At 42.7% G+C, this 26,196-nt stretch overlaps 1 protein-coding gene across 1 annotated transcript in view; it reads left to right on the top strand.

Moving 5' to 3' along the window:
* Positions 1-26,196, top strand: part of ifih1 (interferon induced with helicase C domain 1) — a 127,775-nt gene that overhangs the window by 82,291 nt on the left and 19,288 nt on the right. The window contains exons 5-8 of the mRNA XM_063052333.1: positions 6,514-6,743; positions 12,662-12,872; positions 19,512-19,717; positions 25,183-25,299. Coding sequence (XP_062908403.1) covers positions 6,514-6,743; positions 12,662-12,872; positions 19,512-19,717; positions 25,183-25,299 — 764 coding nt within the window. The remainder of the gene's footprint in view (positions 1-6,513; positions 6,744-12,661; positions 12,873-19,511; positions 19,718-25,182; positions 25,300-26,196) is intronic.

The following is a 26,196-nucleotide window of genomic DNA, read 5'->3' as shown; positions in this document are numbered from 1 at the left end:
TTCTGTTTGTCTGGGGAGCATGAAGGTCCTGAGAGCAATTTGGTGACATTTGATAAAAGATGTAGTAAGAGGTCAAAATACCAGTGAAGTTTCTTCACTAACATTGCACTGTGCAAAATGTTTTCTTGACCAGGCTGTTTCCAAGTGTCTCTTTACATGTATTTTAATAGATAAACTGGCATCTTCCATTTCTGAAATTTAAATTTTGTTCCTTAGCCATTAATTTTTGTAGAGTGTAACACAATTAAGTCAGTTCTGAAGACATGTAATCACCTTCTGGGCCTTCAAACTGCACTGCCCAGCAATCCCCCGATTTAATCCTAGCCTACCTGATCACGTGACAATTTACAATGACCAATTAACCTACCAACCGGTACATCCTTGGACTGTGGGAGGAAGCTGGAGCACCCAGAGGAAACCCATGCAGTCATGGGGAGAACGTACAAACTCCTTACAGGCAAAGTCTGGAATTGAACCCGAGGTGCTGGTACTGTAAGGCATTACGCTAAACACTACACTACCGTGCCACCCAATTAAGCAAACTATTTTTTGACTGTGGTTCAGAAAGTCAAATCTATACTGACAAGTTGCTTGTGGCAACATGATGAAGGTTACTGATTCCTGATCTCAATTCTAACGCACAATGACAACTCAATGCATTCATTTGTATACTGGTTCATTCTTACTGCTGTTTCATGTCTATCACAAGCTAAGATGGTCAATCACGTTTTGCTGTCACTGTGCCTGCAATTTTACCACATGTTCAGTGATCAGTCTCAGTTCTGTTTATCACTGAAATCTGCTTTGTGAAGATTAGAAGGTTTATCAAGAGATTGAAGAGGAAAGTTGTAAACATGAGTCAGCCTTTCCCTTTTTCTCATATTGCCTCAGCAGCTTCCTTGAATATTTTGATGCCTGGGACTGTAATATGTAAAACTCAAAACTAGGGAGAAAAGGGATTACATTGAAGAAAAATAAAAGATTATTTTGATTATATTTAAGATTATGTGGTATTAAAGAACTAGTTAAGTTATAGAAGTTTGTTTAATTTTTAAAAAGGTCTTGTTCTGTGATGATTGCTTTTAATTTTGATAAAAGTCTTGCAAATGGCCTAGATTTCTGTGCAGGCTAAACAGTTCAGAGGTAAAAAAGTATCATTCCTTATTTAATCCAGAAGCTCCATTTTTGTCTCCCAGTTTCCCTCTCTCCATCATATCTATTCTGGTAATATCATCCTGTACCCCAGTGCTTCCAATACACCGCATCTATTTTCTCCCATTCGCTCTATCCACACTCAACCCATCGTTGTCTAATGTGCTGCTGCTATTAAAGAATGATTCTTTTCCTCTCCTATTAGCATTATGAAGAGACCATTCCTCTATATTGCTGTGGTTCACTCTCCTACCTTCACCAGTACCTCTTATTATGCCATTTACCCATGCAACCATAGGAGATGCAATACTTGCCTTTTATCTTCTCTGTCATCAGCTAAGGCTTCCAGGTGAAACAATGATTTGGCTTTTCTCCTTCTAAATTAGTGTACTGCTCTTATTGCTCAATTTATATTCTGCTTTATGCTTGGGGAAACTAAATGCAGGTTGGTGTAACTACTTTGCAGAAACTCCACAGTTAACAGCAAGAGAGACCTTGGGATTTCATTTGCCTCTCTCTTGAATTCTATACTTTAATTTGCCCTCTGTATTCAAGGACCAACACATCATTTCATGACTGAGCACCTTACAGGCTTCCAAGGTCAATGTTAAATTTAACAATTTCTTCTCATCACCATTCAAATCCTTGATCTCACATTTCCAGCGTCTGAAAATTGACTTGTAAAGTTTTGGTGTCAGGATTTTGCTAACTCCATTTTCCCCGAAGAAATGTTATTTAAGGGGTTAACACTTGGATACCATCACCCCCCCCCACCTTCCTCGGAGATCTGTGACGTCCTGGAACATCAAACACAATCTCACTGATGTCTTGGTTGTCTTGCCATGGAGTTCAAACTCAGTCTCTCACAACTTCTCAGCCTCAAGATTATTCTGTTGATACTGCTGATCTCTCCACATCTCACAGTTAACTGCTGATTAGGCCGACTCCATCCTCAAGCAGAGGGGAATTCTTTCTTCAACCCACAAGAGCAAGAAGAGCAGGCATGGGAATTTGCCTGCATTACGTCATCGATGCGACTATAAAGGAGTTTGAGGAGATTTGGAATGTCACCAAAAACACTCCCGATTTCGAGGAACAGCTTTAAGTTCCTTGGCATCCACATCACTGAGGACCTCATGTGGTCTGTACACACCAGCACAACAGCGCCTCTTTCACCTCAGAAGGTTGAGGAAGTTTGGTATGGGCCCCCAGATCCTAAGAACTTTCTACAGGGGCACAATTCAGAGCATCCTGACTGGCTGCATCGCTGCCTGGTATGGGAACTGTACCAGGATTCTGCAGAGTGTGGTGCAGACAGCCCAGCGCATCTGTAGTTGTGAACTTCCCATTATTCAGGACATTTACAAACACAGATGTGAGAAAAGGACCCCAAGGATTATTGGAGACCCGAGTCACCTCAACCACAATCTATTCCAGCTGCTACCATCCAGGAAACAGTACCGCAGCATAAAAGCCATGATCAACAGGCTCTGAGGCAGCTTCTTCCACCAGGCCATCAGACTGATTAACTCACGCTGATTTGAATGTATTTCTATGTTACATTCACTGTTCTATTTATTATGTGAAGGATGTAGGAAATAAAGTCAATTCAACACGGATGTATCAAGGAGAGCATTCTAAATGGCTCTTTCACCGTCTGGTATGGGAGAGGGGCACTGCACAGGATAAAATCTGCAGAGAGGTGTAAACTTAGTCAGCTCCATCTTGAGCACTAGCCTCTGTAGTGTCAAGAAGGGGTGCCTCAGAAAGGCAGCATCCATCATTAAGGATCCACACCACCCAGGTCATGCCTTGTTCTCATTGCTACCATCAGGAAGGAGGTACAGAAGCTTGAAGGCACATGCTTAGTGATTCAGGAAGAGCTTCTTCCCCTCTGCCATCCGATTTCTGTATGGACATTGAACCCATGAACATACCTCATTCCTTTTTTTGCCCTATTTACTTGATTTCACTATTTAATAGTTGGACAATTATTATGTTCTCTTAATAACTACTGGTGAGTTTGCAGCTTCTGGGCTAAATGCTGGCATTACTTAGCGCTGTAAAATGTGGTAGAGTAATTTGTAGACGTCATCTCCCAAATGCACTAGTACTTTCGGTTATTAAATCACATTCCAAGGAGAGAATGTAGAAAGAGCCAAGAAAGGGCAGAGGTCTACATATGTTTTCTTTCTTTTAAATCAGGACAAAATGATTTTTATTTTTCATAAGTGCAAGCAGTCCTGCAGATGCTAGAAAAATAGAAGAATGTACACAAAATGCTGGGGGAACATTGATGTTTCAGGCCAAGACCCTTCACCAGGTCTGGAAAGGAAGGGAGCAAAAGCCAGAATAAGAAAGTATGCAGGAAGGATAGGGAGTACAAAGTGGCAGATGATAAGTGAGATCAGGCAATGGGGGGAGGTGAGAATGAAGTAAGAAGCTGCGAGGTGATAGGTGGAAGAGGCAAAGGGCTGAAGAAGGAGGAATCAGATAGGAAAGGACAGTGGATCATGGAAAAAGGGAGAAGGGGAAGGAAATTACTGGTAGAGAAATTGATGTTCATGCCATCATGTTGGAGGCTACCCAGACAAAATATGAAGAGATAATTCCTTTTTCTCCTTTCTTATCCTTAAATAATTTAATTTCCCAGTATACTTGACTATTCTTATTTAAAAGGTGAGAAAATTCCCTGCTCCCAAGCCTCACTAAAGTCAGCAAATGATTGATAGGTGTGCCAAGCAAAACCTTCTGTATTGTTTTCCCTCTTTTTTTCATTCAGTAGTACTATTGTCATTTACTTCTCCATATATTGGTACACCTCAAATTCATGGTACAAAGCACAAAACAAAGAACTTCTTCCCACTTAATCTCTGCCCCCCACCCCCCATATTACTAGAATCAGAATCAGGTTTAGTATCACTGGCATATGCCGTGAAATTTGCTGTTTTGTGGCAGCAGTACATTACAGTACATAATAAAAACTGTTAAATTTCATTAAATATACAGTATATATATACACATTGCAATACATAATAATAAAAACTGTTAAATTACAGTAAATGTGTATAATATATATTTTGCAAAAAAGTGTGCCTTCTGGCTCCTGTACCTCCTCCCTGATGGGAACAATGAGAAGAGGGCATGTCCTGGGTGGGGAGGGTTCTTAATGATGGATGTATCTCCTGTACCTCCTCCCTGATGGGAACAATGAGAAGAGGGCATGTCCTGGGTGGGGAGGTTCAGTAATGATGGATGTATCTCCTGTACCTCCTCCCTGATGGGAACAATGAGAAGAGGGCATGTCCTGGGTGATGGGGTTCAGTAATGATGGATGTATCTCCTGTACCTCCTCCCTGATGGGAACAATGAGAAGAGGGCATGTCCTGGGTGGTGAGGGTTCTTAATGATGGATGTATCTCCTGTACCTCCTCCCTGATGGGAACAATGAGAAGAGGGCATGTCCTGGGTGGTGAGGTTCAGTAATGATGGATGTATCTCCTGTACCTCCTCCCTGATGGGAACAATGAGAAGAGGGCATGTCCTGGGTGATGGGGTTCAGTAATGATGGATGTATCTCCTGTACCTCCTCCCTGATGGGAACAATGAGAAGAGGGCATGTCCTGGGTGGTGAGGGTTCTTAATGATGGATGTATCTCCTGTACCTCCTCCCTGATGGGAACAATGAGAAGAGGGCATGTCCTGGGTGGTGAGGGTTCTTAATGATGGAAGGCACCTTTTTTGAGGCATCGCCTCAATATCATCAGGTTGCAATTTTGAAAGTTGTGGTCAAAAAATATTTTCATAATATTCTTTTTAAGAATCAGTTCAAAAAGAGCTTTGGTATTCTCTTTAAAGAAGGAACTCCAGACTTTCTGCTGCCTTTGTAGTTTCATACCATACTATTTGTATCGAAGATTACAGGGCCTTTAATGAGGATGAAACTACATGCAGATATGGTGTACAATTAAGTGTTTCACTATATTATGTTCAAGGAATTGCCCTTAATCTTTTTCCATTTGTATCAAAGCTTCAGAGAGAGATCTGTCAGGTCACGGGTCAGTCTCATTGCTCAACTGCTCTGCAATCCTGATGAGTAGGAGAGATCTGGACGGAATATAATGATTGCAATGACAGCTGTAAAAAATTCAAATTAATCTGATTCAAAGTAATGTGATCTTTAGCAAGTGTGCAGCATTCTGAATCGGCAGAGTAATGAGACAGGCTTTATATTGTCTGTGGTGAGCTGCCAGGCAACTCCAAGTTCCATTATGCACTGTTGAACTCAGTAATTCCAGTACATTTTTCAACAAAGCAGCAGACACTCATGATTTCTCAAGAAGACCGAAATTGTCAAGTGCAAAACAACATGGCGCCCTTGTCTGTATCCTAGTCATCCACTCCCTTTACCAGTGTGACACAATAGAATAGAACAGAACTTTATTGGCCACTCAAGACAATGAGATTTCAGTGCTACTCCAGTCCGTGCAAAACAGATATGACTTAATTAAAAAAAGAAATTTCCGTATTTACATGCAACAGTGACTTCGATAGTCCATAATGCTCAAAGGCCATTGGCAAGTTGGGGTGCTGCATCATTCAGCTGCACAACAGTCCTGGAGAAGAAGCTGTTTTTCAGTCTTGCTGTCTTGGCTGAGATGTTTCTGCATCTCCTACCAGATGGCAGGAGATTGAACAGACAGTGTCCGGGATAGAATGGGTCTTCAAAGATGTTAGGAACACACCATAGGTATCGGGAGATGTAGAGAGTCTTCAGGTCCAGTAGTTGAGTCCCAGTGATGTGCTGAGCCATCCTAATTACCCATTGGAGAGCTTTGTGATCTGTCTTGCTGCAGCTAGAGTACCACACTGTCAATTTGTATGTCAGTACGCTCTCTATCACACATGGATAAAAGATGGCCGGCAATTTTTGAGGCAGATTATCTCTCCGTAAGCACCTTGGGTAGTATAGACACTGTTGTGCCTTTCCTACTATTGAGGTAATATCAGTGGTAACCATCTGTACCATCTTCAAATTGCACATCTGCTCCCAACCAACCTCCTCTACTGTGTCAGATAGCAGGAACATGTGAACTACTGCACCCCATTCCACTCAGAGTCACAGGAATCCACAAAACTGCAGCAGATCAAGAAGGAAGATCACCACCGTCTTCTCAAGGGCAATTCCAATAAATGCCAGCCTGATGATTCATTTCATGTTTTATAGATGAGAAAAAATAATGGTTTGATATTAAAAAAATAATCCTCAGTGATTGGGATAGATTGTTATACACTGTAATCAGATCTATATCAATATTGTCCTTTGTATAACATCCTGTAAATTTTCATGTCACATTCTAGATGGAGATGACGAAAACAAAAAGGATGGCCGATATTCCCCAGTTTCTGAGATCCAGCTCCGAGACTATCAGCAGGAAGTAGCAGCTCCAGCCTTGGAGGGTAAAAACATCATTATTTGCCTGCCCACAGGAAGTGGAAAGACCAGAGTGGCTGTCTACATTACTAGGCATCATCTGGACAATATGAAGTTACAGGGAAAAACAGGGAAGGTTATTGTGCTTGTTAACAAGGTAATTCTTTGTGCCTCTTGCTGGAATTTATTTACGACGCAGGAGAGGTGTAAGGCCACCACCTTCAGCTAATCGCAGTAGTTATACTGAACCACTAGTCTGAAACTGAGAACACAAAACATATCTCGTGGGACGAAAGCTGTTTACCAGGAAAGAAGCCTGTGTACACATCACAACACATTTACAAACATCAAAAATGTCAGTCATAGAGCCATAAAAAAGTACAACACAGAAATAGGCCCTTTGGCCAATCTACTGTGTACCAAACCATTTAAACTGCCAACTTCTGCTGACCAGCACCTGGACCGTAGCCCTCCAAACTCCTCCCATGCTTATATACTTACCCAAACTTCTCTCAAACACGGAAATCAAGCTCACATGACCCTCTGGGTGAAGAAGTTTCCCCTTAGGTTCCCCTGAAACTTTTCACCTTTCACCCTTAACTCATGACTTCTAGTTGTAGACACACCCACCCTCAGTGGAAAAACCCTGCATGCATTTACCCTATTAATATCCCTCATAATTTTATATACCTCTATCAAATCTCTCCTCAATATTCTACGTTCCAAGGAATAAAGTCCTAAACTATTCTATCTTTCCTTATAACTCAGGTCCAAATTTCAAATCTCTTACTATCTCTTCCTTCAGTTAGTCCTGACGAAGGGTCTCGGCCTGAAACGTCAACTGTACCTCTTCCTAGAGATGCTGCCTGGCCTGCTGCGTTCACCAGCAACATTGATGTGTGTTGCTTGAACTTCCAGCATCTGCAGAATTCCTCGTGTTTGCGTTTTTAAATATACCCGGATCTCTTTGTCCTAACACATTCCTCATTGCCCTACCATTCACTATGTAAGACCTACCTTGGTTGGTCCTACTGAAGTGCAACACTTTGCACTTGTCTGCATTAAATTCCATCTGCTATTTTTCAGCCCATTTTTCCAGCTGGTCGGAACCCACTGCAAGCTCTGATAATGTTCCTTGCTGTCCACTACACCCCAAATCATGGTGTCATCCACAAATTTGCTGATCCAGTTAACCACGTTATCCAGATTGTCAGCACAGATGACAAACAACAACAGACCCGGCACTGATCTCTGTGGGACATCACTAATCACAGGCCTCCATTCAGAGAGACAACCATCTACTACCACTCACTGGCTTCTCCCACAAAACCAATGTCTAATTCAATTTACTATCTCATCTCGAATGGCAAGCAACTGAACCTTCTTGACCAACCTCGCATGCGGGAACTTGTCAATTGCCTTACTAAATCCCATGTAGACAACATCCACTGCCTTGCCTTTATGAACTTCCCTGATATCTCCTCAAAAACTCTATAAGATTGATTAGACATGGCGTACAATGCTGACAATCCCTAATCAGTCCATGTTTTAAAAAAATTTATTCATTTACAGGATGCGGGCATCGCCAGTTAAGCCAGCATTTATTGCCCATCCCCAGTTGCCCTCGAGAAGGTGGTGATGAGCTGCCTTCTTGAACCGCTGCAGTCCCTGATGTGTAGGTACACCCACAGTGCTGTTAGGGAGGGAATTCCATGATTTTGACCCAGTGACAATGAAGGAATGGCGATATGTTTCCAAGTCAGGATGGTGAGTGACTTGGAGGGGTATTTCCCAGTGGTGGTGTTCCCAGGTATCTGCCGTTCTCATCTATCCAAATACTGAAATACCTGGTCCGTTAGAGTGCCTTTCTATAACTTTCCCATTACTGAAGTCAGGCTCACCAGTCTATAATTTCTTGGTTTATTTTTAGAGTCTTTCTTAAACAGCGGGAAAACATTTGCTATCCTCCAATCCTTCAGTACCTCACCTGCCACTAGCATTGATTTAAATATCTCTGCTAGAGCCACTGCAATTTCTGCACTTTTCCTCTCACTGGGTCTGAGGGAACACCTTGTCAAGTCCTGGGGATTTATCCACCCCTATTCGCCTCACTTCTATAGACTCTGTATGTCCTATCTGTCATACCCTCAGCCTCCTGAGTGATCCGGAATTCATCCAGTTCCAGTTCCAACTCCATAATGTGGAGTGCTAGAAGCTGCAGCTGGATGCACTTCTCGCAGGTGAAGTCATCAGGGACACTGGAAATCTGCCTGACTTCCGACATCCCATAAGAGGAGCATTCAACTATCCTGCCTGGCATCCCTACTGTTCTAACTGTAAAGAAGGAAAACAGTTAATCAACTAGGGGGAAAGGAACTTACCCTGCAGCTTTTTCACCTTCTCTCTCACAAGCCTCTCCTCATTGAAGCCACGAAGAGCTAAAACCATAAGTAACCACTCTAATACTGTCTACTTCAGCAATAGCCATTCCGCTTGCCCCTGCCTTGTTTTAATTTGTTCTTGCCAATCAATCCCGATCACTGGTCAGTGCTGAAAGCAGCAAACACCACAAATCGATGGCTATGTACTCATTGGGCGAACTTGAATGAGCCATACCTTCTCACTCTTTTGATCGCTGATTGGCTGCTGCCCAATACACCCAACTAATGCAGATCAGAGACTTGTGTACTCAATGAGTGAGCCATGTCTTCTCACACTTTTGATCGCTGATTGGCTGCTGCTCAAACACCAAACCACCGCGGATCGATGCCTTATTTACTCAATCGGCGAACCTGAGTGTTATAATATACTTGTACATGCACTCGTCAGCAGACGATTAAAGTTGGTGCGCATGCGCCGTTGTTTTTATCTGAAATATCTGTCTCGAAACATGGTGGCAGTGGTGGGATACGAACTCCCGCCCCTGAAGAGACTGGAGCTATCACCTTGCGGTCACCAGTTGATCAAGCTCAGCTTTCACTTTCGGCTTCATAGCTTGAGGTAGACATCGTGGGGTAACACTGTGGGTTGAACTTCCTCATCAATCTGCAGGTGGGCTGCACCCGGAAGCTCCCCGAGCATATCATCGAACACCTCTGCATGGCGTTCTTCTGGTGTGCATTGTTTTTCTTTAAGTGTAGATGCATGCACCCTGCGAAAGTTGTCATCGTTGACCATAACCAGCTTCATTTGCTGGCTGGCCCTGCTTCCCAGCAATGGTGTAAAGTCATCAGTGACCACGACAAATTCGACAGAATATTTGCGATTCGTCATGGGGTTACGCAATTTCACTCTGCACATCCCTTCTGCATCCATGGTGGTCTTATTCCACACCATCAGTTCTTTTGTGCATTGTCTTAGTGTGTGGTCTACTCCCTCCAAGTATTTGCGGGGTAAAATGTTAACGCTTGCCCCGCTGTGGACTTGGAAGTCTATTGGCTTTCCATTGATGAGCGTCTGTGCGAATACGTCATCCTTTCTCTTCAGACTGCTGACCACCAGTATGACATTGTCGATAAACTCGGTGCGGCTGTCACTGTCGGGTTGGTCATCGCTTTGTGCTTCCACCCTGTGCACGGGCTTCTGCTTGCATACCTTTGCAAAGTGATTTCGAATGCCACACGCCTGGCACACCTGTCCGTGTGCTGGGCATTGTTGCTTGTCTCTTGCATGTTCCGTGCCACAGTACGTGCAAGGGTTCCCTTTGCTTCTGTGGCTGTTCAAGGTGCCTTTTGCTCTGGCTCCACCATTAGCACTAGCCTTTTGTCCAGGATGCTTTGAACCTTTCTTGTTAGTGCAAGATTTAATCCCATGGACAGTAGCGGACCTGCTGTCTGCAGCTGTACTGAATGCTTGTAGGTGTGATTCAGCCATTTCTGTGCTTTTACAGATGTCAATACAGTCATTGAGCGATAGCTTTCTCTCTTGTAACAGACGTTTTTTGGTTTGGGAATCGTTAATGCCCAGTACAGTCTTAATCTTCAAAGGTGAGCGTGTCATCATACCGCAAAGTGAGCGAAAGCAAATGAAGGAAATTGAAAGCTGAACTTGATCAACTGGTAGACCGCAAGGTGATAGCTCCAGTCTCTTCAGGGGCGTGGGTTCGTATCCCACCGCTGTCGCCATGTTTCGAGACAGATATTTCAGATAAAAACAACGGCGCATGCACACCAACTTTAATCGTCTGCTCACGAGTGCATGTACAAGTATATCATAACACTGAGTGAGCTACGTCTTCTCACGTTTCAGATTGCTGATTGGCTGCTGCTCAAAGAAAGATGTACACTCTTAGCCAGCCACCAGATGTAGTCAGAGTCCCAGACTGCAAGACTGGCCCCTCTAAAGGCTGTTCATTTGGTTTTGTGTAGTAATTTGGCTGCAATTTTAATCTTCTTTACATCAAGCTTAAAATTGCAACCAAATTAGTATGCAACACCAAATGAACAGCCTCTAGAGGGCCCAGTCTTGCAGTCAGGGATTCCGATGCATACTTTCCTACTGCAATCCAACTCTTCTGCTCATTTTGAAGTATATGATGTTTGTAGAATGCAAATTGCACTGGACAACAATTTTTTCCAAAAGTGTAGCTTCCTCAGAATATTTTTTTTTGTTTATGATAGACCACTTGAAGCTGAACACAAATATAATTTCAGACTACTTGTTCACAGGAATTTAGAGAAACAAGAAATTAACTTTATTGAATGATTTTATAGCAGTGTTGACGCTTGGCAATAGTTCAACTAAACTAAAAATGTTTGCATGATGATTTTCACTTAGTATCTGAGGCTTCTCGCTTACATTTCCAACAATAATCAGTCAGCATTGATGGATTCCAGTTGCCCTGATACCGTTTCTCCATGACTACAATGTCTTGGTGAAACCTTTCACCATACTCATCACTGCCAGCATCAGGATTTGCAGAGATGAAGTCTAAATGGGAATGCAGAAAATGAATCTTTAGTGACATATTGTGCTTCATGTTTTGTATGCTTGAAGCATGTTGTCAACCAGCTGCATGTAGGTTGGTGCTCTGTAGTTGCTGAGAACTTCTTCAACAATATCCTTGAATTCCTTCCATGCGATTTTCTTGGGTCCCACTAGAAGGTTTTTGAATTGTTTGTCATTGACTTGTGAACCAACAGAAATGCCTTCCTTAATCTTGGCGTCAATTATTCTGACTTGAATTATGAATTGAAATAACAGATGTAAGCGATTTTTTAAAAAAAGAGGTGTGCCACAGGGAAATTTTGTGTTGATTTTCATGATCAGCAGACCAGACACCATTAAGATACATCATCTCCGATATGACATTAGTACTGCAAAAACAGGATCTGAACAATCCTGCTAGCATCGTGCAATTACATATGGAGACCTCGCCTTTTAGCAGCAAAAATACTTGCTCTCCCTATTGCCCCTGCTGTTTGCTGTTTAAAAAGCTGAGCAATTCCTTGCAGATTTCTTCATGGTTAATTGGAAAGGAGACTGCAGAGCAAACACAAACACGAGGAATTCTGCAGATGCTGGAATTTCAAGCAACACACATCAAAGTTGCTGGTGAACGCAGCAGGCCAGGCAGCATCTATAGGAAGAGGTACAGTCAACGTTTCGGGCCGAGACCCTTCATCAGGACTCTACAATTGTCCCGTGATTGGGTTAGGGTTAAGTTGGAGTTGCTGGATGGCGTGGCTATTCCGTGCCTTATCACTAAATAAATAAATAGATATTCACGAAAACTTGGCATGGAAATAACATATAAAAAAAGTTCAAGTTCAAAGTAAATTTTACTACCAGAGTACGTATATCTCACTACATACAGCCCTGAGATTCATTTTTCTGCAGCTGTTCTCAGCAAATCTATAGAATAGTAGCTATAACAGGTTCAATGAAAGATGAAGAATAAAATTTTTTAAAAATGAAGTTCCTCTGACAACTGTGCAATTACTGCAGGCCGTGTTTATGACCTATCACTATTCTATATATGGAGAAAATATTAAACAAATATAAGTCTATAATCTAATTCACTCATCTGGGTGAAATTACATATGACTGTTTCTCTTGCATTCACATATATCTCAGGTACCCCTGGTTGACCAGCATTTCCGTAAGGAGTTCAATCCATTCCTAAAGGATAAGTACAGCGTCAGCAAAATAAGCGGTGACACCCAGCTGAAGATCTCCTTCCCTCAAGTGGTGCGTGAAAATGACATCATTATCTGTACTGCTCAGATTCTGGAGAATCATCTGGCCGAGCCCAGTAATGGTGATGCTAATGATCTCAAGATAACAGGTAGATTTTTGCCGTTATTACAATTTTTAATGTGCTAAGTATTAAAGCCATTGCTTACGTCTTTTTTCAGTAGTCATTACCTTCACAGTTATTTCTAACTTGCAAAGCACAATTTAATCTAAAATATGTAATTGAAATGTATAATCTGAACATGTGCAGCCAAAGAGAGAGGATTGTTTCTGGCAGGAATTTGTCAGCAAAATGTCTTTTTTTATATCAATTCCAGTGTTTGCTGCATCTAGATTTTATCTGATCTGTCTACATATATCTATCTATCTTGTGGAATAGGCTCTAGCAGCTGCGCTGCCCAGCAATCCCATAACTTAATCCTAGCCTAATCGCAGGGCAATTGACATTGACTAATTAACCTGTGTGGGAAGAAGCCAGAACACCCAGAAAAAGGCACACGGTCATGGGGAGAATGTAGAAACTCCTTACAGACAGCGACGGAGATTGAACCCAAGTCGCTGGTGTTGTAAAACGTTGAGCTAACCACTATACTATTGTGCTGCCCCAGGTTCCAGGATTAAACTTAGAGCAATACTAAGGTGTTCATAGGATTCTTCTTAATATTTTAATATTCTCCTTGTCTGCAAGATCTTTTTAACTCCAGTTGCTTTTAATATTTTCTTTCCTTTCACCTTTTCTTATGATAATTTCTTTGCAGTTGTTCCATTACTGATACCACTCAAGATATTGGTCACATTCCTGGCCATTTACTCCCATAACCTTGGGGCTCAAGCTCAAATTGCAAAGCAGCTGGGAGTTAGAATTCAATCCAGTCTGGTTTGAATAAATGTTGCCTAGATATCAGAAGGTGGAGCAGCAGATTTTTGAAAAACCTGTAAAGGCAAATCTGGAACTGATTGTTAATGGCACAGATCCTTCTCGGCAGTCTCTAGAGTAGGTTACATGGTCAGCACAACATTGTGGGCCGAAGGGCCTGTAATGTGCTGTAGATTTCTGTGATTCTATGGTCCTTGCATTATCCCTCATGTGTAATACTCTGCATGTCTGACAGTCTAAGACAGAGTGGAGCCCAGACAAGTGAAATATCACAAGATGATGCACAGCCAATGTATTGTATGCCTCTTCTAGGTTTGTCTACTAAGTACTTAGGACCTGTAAGATTTGCTGGCCTTTATATCCTGTCTCACTTATAACTATCCAATGTTATTTAAATGTGATTCTATACCAAAACCCACCTCCTCATCCCCACCCAGTTTTATTTCCCTCACCATCCTACACCTCAGGTATGAATAACCCTTCTTTCCACACCACCTCCTCTGCATGGTATGGAACTTAGCCCAACTAATTCCTGGCTTTTTTGCCTTGATTCCCTCCACCACCACTCAGCCGTACACAATTTTCAACCTTCCGGTGGTAGTCCCCTCTATCAGCAATGCACCTGATTCCCCCCTCAACCACGGTTTAATTGCATATGAGTTCAAGTTCAAGTTTAATTGTCCTTCAACCATACATGAATACCCATGGATACAGCCAAAAGAAACAGTGGCCAAACACATTACCAGCAGTCATGAAGCCAGTCTCAGCCAATGCCGGAGCCCAGTAGTTGCAGACCACAGCTTCAATTTGGCACGGAGATGAGTGGACCTCACGGAACAGCCAGCTGAACTCCAGCCTGTCCCTCACCTCCAGCCCCGACACCCTGACATTTTCAACCTGGCCTGACGCTTAAATCGACCAAACCTCAGGTCATTCCTGGCTCTCGGGCCTGGGTTCAGCCTGTACCTGACCTTTCCAATCTGGTAAAAGTCCACCTATGGTCTTATGAATGGCAGAGCAGGCAAGAGGAGACCAATATTACTCCACTGTACCTATTTTCTCATTGGAGGATATACTTGTTCTCTACTGGGCTGGATTACCTTATCCACAAAGGTTTGAGCCTTCAGCAGGCCCCAAAGTGACTCCGGCCAGCTTCCAACTTTCCATCTACTTGACAGAGTTCTTTCAGTGATATAATAACTGAAGGAACTTCCTTGTGAAGCTCAGAAACTCATAATGACTGCTCCCCCCATTGGTTTATGTGGGATTGTTCAGTGTCATCTGCACCCTCTTTGCCGTAAGCAGTTTTTATGTTAGAGTGTTGATTTGAACTCCATAAATGCAACAAAAAACTAAAGCAAAGTTTCCGGGTGATCCATTTCAAAGTATATAATGTGATTTTGTTCCTATACAGTTACAAACAACATTCATGTAAGCAGACACAAGCAAGTGATCAGTTTGGTTAGAGAGTTCTTGTACTCCCATTGTTCTCTTATATTCCTTCAATCTTTTGCTTTCTCATAAAGTTGGAGCAGTCAGCCAGTTAGCCTTAGTCAGATGTCTCTTTTCTGTTCAACAGAATGGGCTGGAAAAGTGTCTCGGTTTGAAATTTATCATTTATCTAAGCAAAATATAGGTTGTGATTTTTTTATGGTCTTGTGAAGTTACTTGTAAAATTGTTGTTAGCCGTCTGATTACTGATTTTAACTCCTAAAGCACATTTGATCTTGATTATACACGCATTAAAAAAAATAAACTCTGTTCTCTTTCCTATACACATCTCTCCTTTTCTTGTCTCCATACGGAAGCTGATTTTTGTTTTGAGAGACTCATAATACTGCAGAGCCAGTTTCCAATCAACATTCCACCTCTCTCTTTCTGAGTGGAAGTTGGATACTAGTCGTCTTCCAATTTCTGGACTTTAAGGCCATAACTTCTTGTGCACGTAGACTGATCTTATTTTGGTTACTGGCGCAGAGTATCTTGTCGCTATCATGATAAATGTTTCTTAAGTGATTATGGCATTGGAATAAAAATGCTTCATCTGTTTAAATGCAAAATCACTCTCCCAGCCACTTGGTAAGCAATCTTTCTGCTATTAACTTCTCTTTAGTTGTGAATAAGATGCATCCTGTTATCACAGTTTCAAAATATATGAAATAGAATTCTGTGTGTAGGAGCCATGTATCTGTTTTGTCTGTCTGCATTGTATTTTGTCTAATGCGTTTATTATGGGTAATTTGTCATGTGGTAGGATCAAATGAGTATAGTTATGTATTCTCTTTTTGTCTTAGTCAGTTTAGTCTAGTTGAGAGAGGCAACCGGGGAATGATATTTTTTTGCTAACTGCATAGTTACTCTAATTGGAGGGCTTATTTCACTAAATACATTTAATTACGTTAATTTTGCTCTATTGCTGATTTAGTTTTGTTAGCTCTTTATCACTATAAGATCATTTGTGTTTGCTAGTTTTGTAATAAAGGATCAAATGTACTTTTCTCAACTTGGAATTTAGTTACATTGGAAACACATCATACAATGTCAACTCCCATACTCAATCTCTCAGTGGTTTTGGTTTGCTTTCAAGTAATGGCTACATATTGTGTCTACAAAAAAAATCTCCCTGTGGCTCCCCCCCTTCTCAGCTAAAGTAAACCAGCTAACTAACTGGGGCTGTACAGAAGTGTAGTGGTTTACAGTACAGGCAACCCAGGTTCAATTCCCGCTGCTGTCTGTAAGGAGTTTGTACGTTCTTCGCGTGACTGCATGGACTTCCCTCAGGTGCTCCAGTTTCCTCCCACAGTCCAAGGTGCACCAGTTGGTAGGTTAATTGGTCATTGTAAATTATCCTGTGATTAGGTCAGGGTTAAATCGATTGCTGGGTGGTGTGGCTTGAAGGGTCTGTTCTGCACTGTGTCTCAATAAATAATAAGTAACTAAACCAAGAAAAAGCGTGATACTTATGCCCCTCACTTATACCATGCCCCAACCCCTGAGCCAAATTACCATAATAAATGTGCAACACATAATACAGTACAATAATTCAACAATTTCACTTGGGATTAAATGAAGTTTTATCTTATCTTAATACACAGCAAAATGGAAACTTGGCTCCTACTCTGTATCTTCTGATATTCAAATATCTAGGTAATAAGAATATGTTGTAGCCTTAACCCTTACCTGACCTCCCTTCCAACTCCTTTCTCAGGGATAAGCCAGTTACAGACACCCAACAGAAGCCCGCACATTCCCACTGCTATGTTGATTATACTCCCTCACAACTTGTCTTGCTTAAGGACTCTATTCCATTCTTCTTGTTCCTCTGTCTCTGTCATGTTGGCACTGATGGATAAACTTCCACATCTGAAATTATTGAAAAGAATTAATAATGAAATTAGAAATGAAGCCATTATTGACTAAGTACTTGATCATGTCTCATCTGTTTCAGGCTCTTCTGTCTCACTCACGTTAGAGTTTCGCTGGGATTCACCTTTCATCCTATCAGCCTCCACATTCATCAGAGCATCCTTCGTAAGCTGTCAGATGAAGCAAAATTTTACCAATATGTACATCTTCATTTTCCATTTCAGCATTCCTTTAGTGACTTCCTGATTCAATCTTACATTCCCAGCTACCACCTTCCAAAAGCATTTCCCCATACAACTGCAGGAAATACCACACTTGTCTTTTCAAGTCATCATCCAAAGACCTAAACAGTCCTCCCAAATGGAGCAGTGATTCAATTAGACTTCTTCCAATCCAGTGAATGGCATTTGGTTTTCAGGTTGTTACTTCCTGTGCTTTGGAGAGACTAAATGTAGATTGGTTCATCATTTTCCAAACTAAAGGCATTCAATCTCAAGAGGAGCCTTGAGTTTCAGGATGCTGCTGCTTCAGTTCGCCATTCATCTCCCACTCTGACCGTTATGTCTTGAAGATGGGGAGGAAAAGGGAGCAAGCAGTGGGGAGATGTGCAACCATGGGGTGAACCTGAAACCTCCAAAGAGACAGCACCCTGATCCCTGGAGCAGTGAAGCAGCAGTATCAACATTTACACCACTGGGCCGCTTCATGAGGCTTGGCCTAATTATAGAACCCTTGAAACTAAATTCAAAGTGTGTAGCTTGCAACAAGGAAAGCTTTTACCTTTGTTCACTAGTTCTGAACACGCATGCATTCATTGGTTGCCATTATACTGCTCCATGAATCCAAATGTTCTGATTCAGTACAATAAACAGAGAAGGCTCATGCTCGTGCTTAACCCAAGCCCTCTTATGGATTCTGTCCAATGTCTTAGGTGGACATAAAAATTCTCATGGAAGCACACACAAAATGCTGGAGGAATTCAGCAGATCAGGCAGCGTCCATGGAAATGAATAAACAGTTGACGCTTTGGGCCGAGACCCTGCTTCAGGACTCTCAGGGCACCATTTGAAAAGCAGGGTATATCCCTGTTGTCTCTTGCCAAAAACTGTCTCTTAATCACAGCCATCAAAATTAGATTATTTAGTCACGACAATATTGCAGTTAGAATTCCACTGTGTGCAAGAAAGTTATAATGACTTAGAGTCATAGAAAGGTACAGCACAGAAACAGGCCCTTCAGCCCTTCTAGACCATGCTGAACCATTTAAACTGTCTACTCCCATCAATCTGTACTGGGACTGTAGCCCTCCGTACCCCGCATCGATGTACCTATCCAAAGTCTCTCAAACATTGAAATGGAGCTCGCATGCATCTCTTGTGCTGGCAGTTTGTTTCACATACAGCCCTCTGAATGAAGAAGTTTCCCCTCATGTTCCGCTTAAACTTCTCACCTTTCACTCTTAACCCACAGCCTCTGGTGATAGTCCCACCCAACCTCAGTGACATTTATCATGACATTTCAGTGACTGATAATAGACCCTGGTTTCCACAGTTGGGATTCTGCTTATTCTTCTTCTCTTGTCATTACACTTTCATATATTAGCAAACAGTGTGTCAGTCAGGGTGGGTATTTTAAACTTGTTTTCCTAGGCAGAGCTTCAGGATCTGACTCATGGAGATGAACAAATCTGTTGGATTTTCTGTTTGCTAAAATGAATGAATAGAGCATCTTGCGGTGTAAACTTGTCTCCATACCAGATATCACCCTCACTTCAAAGTGCTATTGAGACCACAATTGGGCTTATTGAAAGGCAGAGCAGGCACAAGGAGCCATCTCTCCTCCTCCTCGTCCTGTTTCTTGTGATCTACATTCTTTCTAATGTAGGCTGTACATTTTTCAGATGAAAACAAGTGGGTGACAGTTGAAAATGATTTCTGCTTTTCCATAGTAAAGTGGATAGAAAGGGCTGACAGTATGAAGGTTTCACTCATGCTCCCAAGTTATGTGAAGCAGCTTGTAGTTGATGAATTACTATTGTATACTTTAAATACTGCAGGAATTTACAAAGAGGAACACCTCACAGAAAGCTGGGAGACAAATCATCCGTTCACATTGTTTCTTTTGTTTGTTCATTTATTCCTTCATTCATTAATTTATTTATCTATTATCTATAACATTAAAAATGTAATGCCAATAATATTTTTTTCTTTAAAACAAATTAAGAATCCTGAAGATAAATTACTTTTCCACCATCTTTAAGTCAAGGGTTCCCAAACTTTTTTATGCCATGGACCCTTCCATTAACCGAAGGGTCCATGGGCCCCAGGTTAAGTTATAATCCTGTGTAATATAGTACTGACAGAAAATGTGATGAATTCAGTGAGATGTGGAATCTAAATCTCCTGGCTGTGAGGACAACATTTGATTTCCTACTGCCCACAAAAAGCCTTATGGTTAAAAATAACATGAGTTCTTTCTTCCTAACAGATTTCTCACTGATAATAATTGATGAATGCCATCACACTCAGAAGGAAGGAGTGTACAAGAGCATAATGACAAGATACATTGAGCAAAAGTTGAACAACAAGAAAGAACCTGTAGCGAAGCCACTTCCACAGATTCTTGGACTAACAGCGTCACCAGGCGTGGGCGGTGCGAAGAAGAGACAACGAGCAGAATCACATATTTTACAGGTACGAATCTGCATTTGTTCTCGTAGAACCATACAGTGTAGTAAAGGGCCATTCAGCCCAAATTGTCCATGCTGCTCAGTGGGAACTCATATTAATGCTATCTTCCAGCACTTGGTTCAGAATCTTATATGCCCAAGCAATTTACGTGTTCATCTGGATACTTTTCAATAGCTCTCCATGACCCAGCTTCAAGCACTCTCTCAAGCATTGCGTTCCATATACTTGCCACTCTCTGGATGAAGAAGGTCTCCTTCCTATCCCCTCTAAATCGCTTCCCCTTGTCCTTCCTTTATCTCCGCTAGTTTTTATCTACCTCTGACATGAGAGAAGTCTGCCTTATCTGGTGGCTGGCCATCATATCCAATAATGACAGGAAACCTGTACGGGTGAGTTTTTAAAGTGGAAAAACCATTGCAGCGTGGCAGTTCCACTCTCTTGACCCCTGGAACAAACAAGCGTCACAAACTGGCGTCTTCCCTGGTTGCAGTGGATGACCGTGGCATCTGTGCCTTCTCGTGCCCTCCGCTTTCCAGGAGACGTTGCAGTACTGCCTTTCTAGCTGTTGGATCTCAGCTACCCAGTATGCGGGAGCTGACTTTGCATGCTAAGACAGGCATGTCCTTATCTCATGACCTATGAGGCCACTGGCTCCCCTTACCTGTTTTAGCCTGCCTGTCAAAGCGGTGTACTGGGGTGTAGCCGCTGTCACATAGAAACAGTGACTTTGAGCCACAGATGAGAGCTGAGTGTCCAGTGGGGGTCAAAGGTGAGTGAGCTGCCCCAGAATGGACTTGACGAGCTCCTTCACCAGAGGTGTTACCCCTCCCTGGACACAGCATACCCTCTCTATACCTCCCCTAATTTTATAAACCTCAGTTGCCCATGCAGCAAGTCTCCCCTCTCCACGACACTGATGTTGTCCAAGGGAAGGGCAAGGGCATCAATAATAATAATTATAAGACTCATAATAATCATTATCATTATATGAATCAAATAATAATAAATAGCAATAAACTATGTGCCGCCTTTCCTACATTGGGGTCCCCTGCTTGCGCGATCCATGGGAGACTCATCCCTTACACCGCCAGTACCTCGGAAGAAGCTCCAGAGGTGAGGGAGAAGGGCCAGCGTCCTGGTGAGGCTGAGACAGCATGCAAATCGGCCGCCACTCCCGAGCATACTCCTGGTTAATGTTCAGTCCCTGGATAGCAAGCTTTGTGAACTGAGAGTCAGATTCTCCTATCAGCAGGAAACAAAGGAATGCAACGTTTTGTGCTTCGTGGAGACCTGGCTGATGGAGGAGATACCGGATCATGCCATCAAGCCCTCTGGGTCCTCCCTGTTCCAGGCAGACAGGTTGAAAAGCCTCTGGGAAGAGTAAAGGAGGACGGGTATGCTTCATGGTCAACAATGCTCGGTGCGACCCCCAGAACGTGCATGCACTCAAATCCGTTTATTCCCCAGACCTAGAATACCTGGTGCTGCTGTGCAGACCCTACTGGCTGCCTACGGAGTTCACGGCTGTTATCATCACAGCGGCATACATTCCGCTGCAGGCTGATACTGACCTCGCTCTCAAGGAACTGTACGAGACCATCAGCACGCTGGAGACTGCACACCCGGAGGCTGCCTTCATTGTCGCCAGTGACTTTAGTCAAGCATCGCTGACGAAAGTCTCCTTAAAGTTTTGTCAGCACATCTAGGTGAGCACTTGCGGAGATAACACTTGATCACTGTTACATTCCCTTTCGCAACGCTTACAAAGCTCTCCTTCGCCCAGCTTTCGGAAAATCAGATCACTCTTCGATTCTGCTTTTGCCAACGTACAGGCAGAAGCTGAAACAAGAGGCGGCCATAGTTAAAACCGTCCACTGTTGGTCTAACCAATCGGCCTCCATGCTGCAGGACTGCTTCAATGACATTGACTGGAATATCCTCTGTGATGAGGAGGTCTCCAAGTTCACGATGGAGTCACGTGCTTCATCCAGAAATACATCGACAATGTTGTCCCCCAGAAGTCGGTCAGGGTCTTCCTGAACCAGAAACCCTGGGTCAGTAGTTCAGGGCGAGCTGCACTTACAGCGCAACACGAGCTTACATCACTGGCGATCAACTAGAGCGCAAGAAAAGCAGCTATGATCTGCGCAAAGCTATCAAGGCTGCAAAGCAACAATATAGGGAGAAGATTGAGTCAAGATTCACAACAAATAGCACACATGACTTGTGGCGAGGGCTGCATACCGTCGCAGACTTCAAAGCCAAACGTGGTGCTGCCAACATCCTGGCTCTGTCACAGATGAGCTCAATCGCTTTTACGCTCTGTTCAATGTCGCTAACTCTGAGCCTCTGAGGAAAGCCACCGCTACAACCTGCAACCTGGTCATCTCTGAGGCTGAGGTACGCAGATGTTTCCAACGAGTGTAAGGCTGTGGGACCGGACGGCATCCCAGGGCGAGTACTCAGGATGTGCACAGCACAACTGGCAGGTGTGTTTACTGACATTTTTAATCTCTCCCTCTCCCAGTGCAAAGTGCCCTCCTGCTTCAAATTATCCACCATTGTCCCTGTACCAAAAAAGACCAAGGAAACACGTCTGAATGATTGGTGTCCTGTCGCACTCACCTTAATGATAAGCAAATACTTTGAGAGGCTGGTCAAGGATTACATCTGCAGCTTACTACCACCCAAACTGGACCCCCTACAATTCGTCTACCGACACAACTGATAGACAGATGATGCAATAGCCACGGCTCTACACACTGTCCTTACACACTTGGAGAAGAAAGATGCTTATATGAGAATGCTGTTCTTGGACTACAGTTCAGCATCCAACACCATAGTTTCATCCAGGCTCGACAAGAAGCTCAGAGACCTCGGCCTTGTCCCTGCCTTGTGCAACTGGATCCTGGAATTCCTGTCAGATTGCTGGCTGGTTGTAAGCGTGGGCTCCCTCACCTCCAATCCTCTGACTCTAAATACAGGAGCTCCTCAGGGCTGTGTACTAAGTCCCGTCCTTTACTCCCTGTATACCCATGACTGTATCACCACCCACAGCTCTAATCCACTGATTAAATTTGCTGGTGACACTACATTGATTGGCCTTATCTCAAACAATAACGAGGTGGCCTACAGGGAAGAAGATGTCTCTCTGACACAGTGGTGTCAAGAAAACAACCTCTCCCTCAATGTCACAAAAACAAAGGAGCTGGTTATGGATTACAGGAGGAATGGAGATGGGTTAACCCCTATTGACATTAATGGATCTGGGGTTGAGAGGGTAAACAGCTTCAAGTTCCTCAGCATCCACATCACCAAGAACCTCACGTGGTCTGTGCACACAGTCTGAGTGGTGAAAAAGGCAGAAGAGCGCCTCTTTTATCTGAGACGTTGAGGAAGTTTCGTATGGGCCCCCAAATCCTAAGAAGTTTCTATAGGGGCACAATTGAGAGCATCCTGACTGGCTGCATCACTGCCTGGTATGGAACTGCACCTCCCTTAATCACAGGACTCTGCAGAGAGTGGTGCGGACAGCCCAGCACATCTGTAGTTGTGAACTTTCCATGATTCAGGACATTTGCAAGGGCAGGTGTGTAAAAAGGGCCCATAGGTTCATTGAGGACCCGAGTCATCCCAACCAGAATGTATTCCGGGTGCTACCATCTGGGAAGCGGTACCGCAGCATAAAAGCCAGGACCAACAGGCTCCAGGACAGCTTCTTCCACCAGGCCAGACTGATTAACTCACGCTGATTTGAGTGTACTCTATATTCCATTGACTGTTCTATTTATTATAAATTACTATGACTGCACATGGCACATTTAGATGGAGACGTAACAAAGATTTTTACTCCTCATGTATGTGAAGGATGTAAGAAATAAAGTCAATTCAATTCAGTATGAAATAACAAGATAAAGAATCCTTAAAGAGGGACCATTGGTTGTGGAAACACCAAAAATAGAATGAGTGTACTTATCCCCTTTTGTAGTTTTCACTAAATATTAAGAACTGCAGGTCTACCTCACTGGTGAGTTGTGTGATAGTGGTGGAGCTGGACCACGTTGCCACCTGCTACAGGAAGGCATTGGAGGCAGTGAACTGTCGAACAAACGGTGAAAATGATTTCCTTGGTTGTTTTTCTTGTAATCGCCTGTTGGACATGAGGAATGTGGAATACTACAAGTCTGGTTTACTGATTTGTTGGACAGACCAGCAGCAGGGGAGCTGCATGGCCTTGGTTGTTGCATGGACCAGGCCCTCATTCCGTGGGGTCACCTGTTGCAGCTCCCTGGGAAGGAGGAGTATGGTTGAATAATCACTAAACTTGAATTTGAACAAAAACAACCTCTCTCCACAGCCTAAGATCACCTTCTTCACCATCAACAATTCCAGCATCTTTTATGTCAGTTACAGATTTATTGATCATGTCTCCCACATTCATGTGAGTAAGAATGCAGATACTTAACCTCTTAATTTTCTACAAGTGTTTCCTTTACTTACATTTCTTAATTATTGCAGTTTATTTCTTTCCTGAGGGTTACAGAGTAAGGTGCTGCTCCCTGTAACCAGTTAAAGATACAGATTGTATAACTTTTCTTGAAGTAGGATACCAACTAATAAGAGTGCTCTCTATGATTGAGCATGGATAGAGCACAGCTACTTTGTGTAGGCTGGAACAGACTGTTGTTCAGACGGGGTTCCTCTATAAATCAGTGACAGCCAACATGACTTTGTTAAGGACAGATGTTGTCTGAAGAAGTCATGCACTTAATTATAAATAAGCATGATAAAGAATTTATCAGGTGTGGGCATATGGTTGTAACTGAAGCAGAAAGCTTTAGGTTGAAATAAGGTAGAGATGGTTTGTTCAGTTGGGCCAAATATTGCAACTGGAAAAGTTTGAGGCAATGCATTTGCGAAGGTACCCCACAAGGCAAACAAATGCACACGTGGAAGGATATTGAATGTATCACCAGGTTCAGGATCACTTATTATCCCTCAACCATCAGGCTCCTGAACCAAAGGGGATAACTTCACTCACCCATCAGTGAAATGTTTCACAACCTATGGACTCACTTTCAAGGACTCCTCATCTCATGTTCTTTATTTGTTGCTTCTAAATTTATAATTATTATTGCTTTCTTTTTGTATTTGCACAGTTTGTTTTCTTTCGGTTGAACGCCCAAGTCGGTGCGGTCTTCCATTGATTCCAATAGGTTTATCGGATTTATTGAGTATGCCCACAAGAAAATGAATCTCAGGGTTGTATATGGTGACATATATGTACTTTGATAATAAATTTACTTTGAAGAGGTAGTGAAATCCTGGCTCAGGTTTAGATTTCAGGGAGAGGCATAAAGTCACTGCTCAGGAGCTACTGTTTCAAAATGGAAGGGATTAATTATCAAACAATAAATCAACTTATCTGAATCTAACTGACACACTCTTGCTCCTTTTTGGTTATGTAGATTTGTGCAAATCTCGATGCTTGTAAAATAATGACCGTAAGAGCTCATCAGGAGCAACTGAAGGACCAGGTGAAAGATCCAGTGAAAAAAGTAGAGGTTGCCGAAGGACGAGCAGAGGTACTTCTGGAATTATTGCTAAAAACATAGAGGTGCTTTTGTAATCAACATTAGTTACAACCCTTTCTCTTAAGATGTGGCAGAATTGTTTGGTTTTGAACTTGACCTAAAATGTAGCTGCAAATTTCACTTGCCTGCCCAGACAGTCTTTCCCAATTGTGACACCTTTTGCTTGATAGTTTATATTCTACATTAACTTCTAAGGGCACCACAGTAAGTAGTGGTTAGCGCAAACCTATTACACATGGGGCATTCCGGAGTTCAGAGTTCAATTCTGGACGTTCTCCCCGTGAACGCATGGGTTTCATCCGGGTGCTTCAGCTTCCTCCCAGAATTCAAAGACGTACCGGTTCATGGGTTAACTGGTCATTGTAAATTGCCCTATGATTAGGCTAGGGTTAAAAAGATGGGTTGTTCAGCAGTGCAGCTCGTTGGGTGTAAAGGGCCTGTTCTGCGCTGTATTGGTAAATAAATAAATATTCAGGCACACCCCTAACAAGGATATCTTCCGTAGAGATGTAATCCAAGATTTAATATCCAAGTCCAATTTGGCATTGAAAAGGTTAGGAAGTTCCTTCCTGATGCTAGCTTGTTTGCTTTTAATATCCATTTTCCATTTACACGATAATATTTACAGTAGCAACACTGAGAAAGATACAGCCCTGGAACAACAATCAGACCTTTTCCCTTACTCCAGCTTTTCGTCTGATAAATGCCAGCATACCGTTCGCCTTTTTATGTCAAACAATACTTTCAACATCTGTCATACTTTGTATTGTCTGGGAGGACAATAGCATATATAGAACTATCTCGCATAACATATTTCAGTGCTGTTCTTGTAAGGCCTGATTTGTGTGAAGGCAAAAAATCGCACTGGCAGTGCAAATGCATGACCAA

Source organism: Mobula hypostoma, chromosome 6 (assembly GCF_963921235.1).
Source record: "Mobula hypostoma chromosome 6, sMobHyp1.1, whole genome shotgun sequence".
Lineage (NCBI taxonomy): Eukaryota > Metazoa > Chordata > Chondrichthyes > Myliobatiformes > Myliobatidae > Mobula > Mobula hypostoma.
The sequence above is the reverse complement of the archived record's forward strand: the minus strand, read 5'-3'. Positions and strand labels throughout refer to the sequence as shown.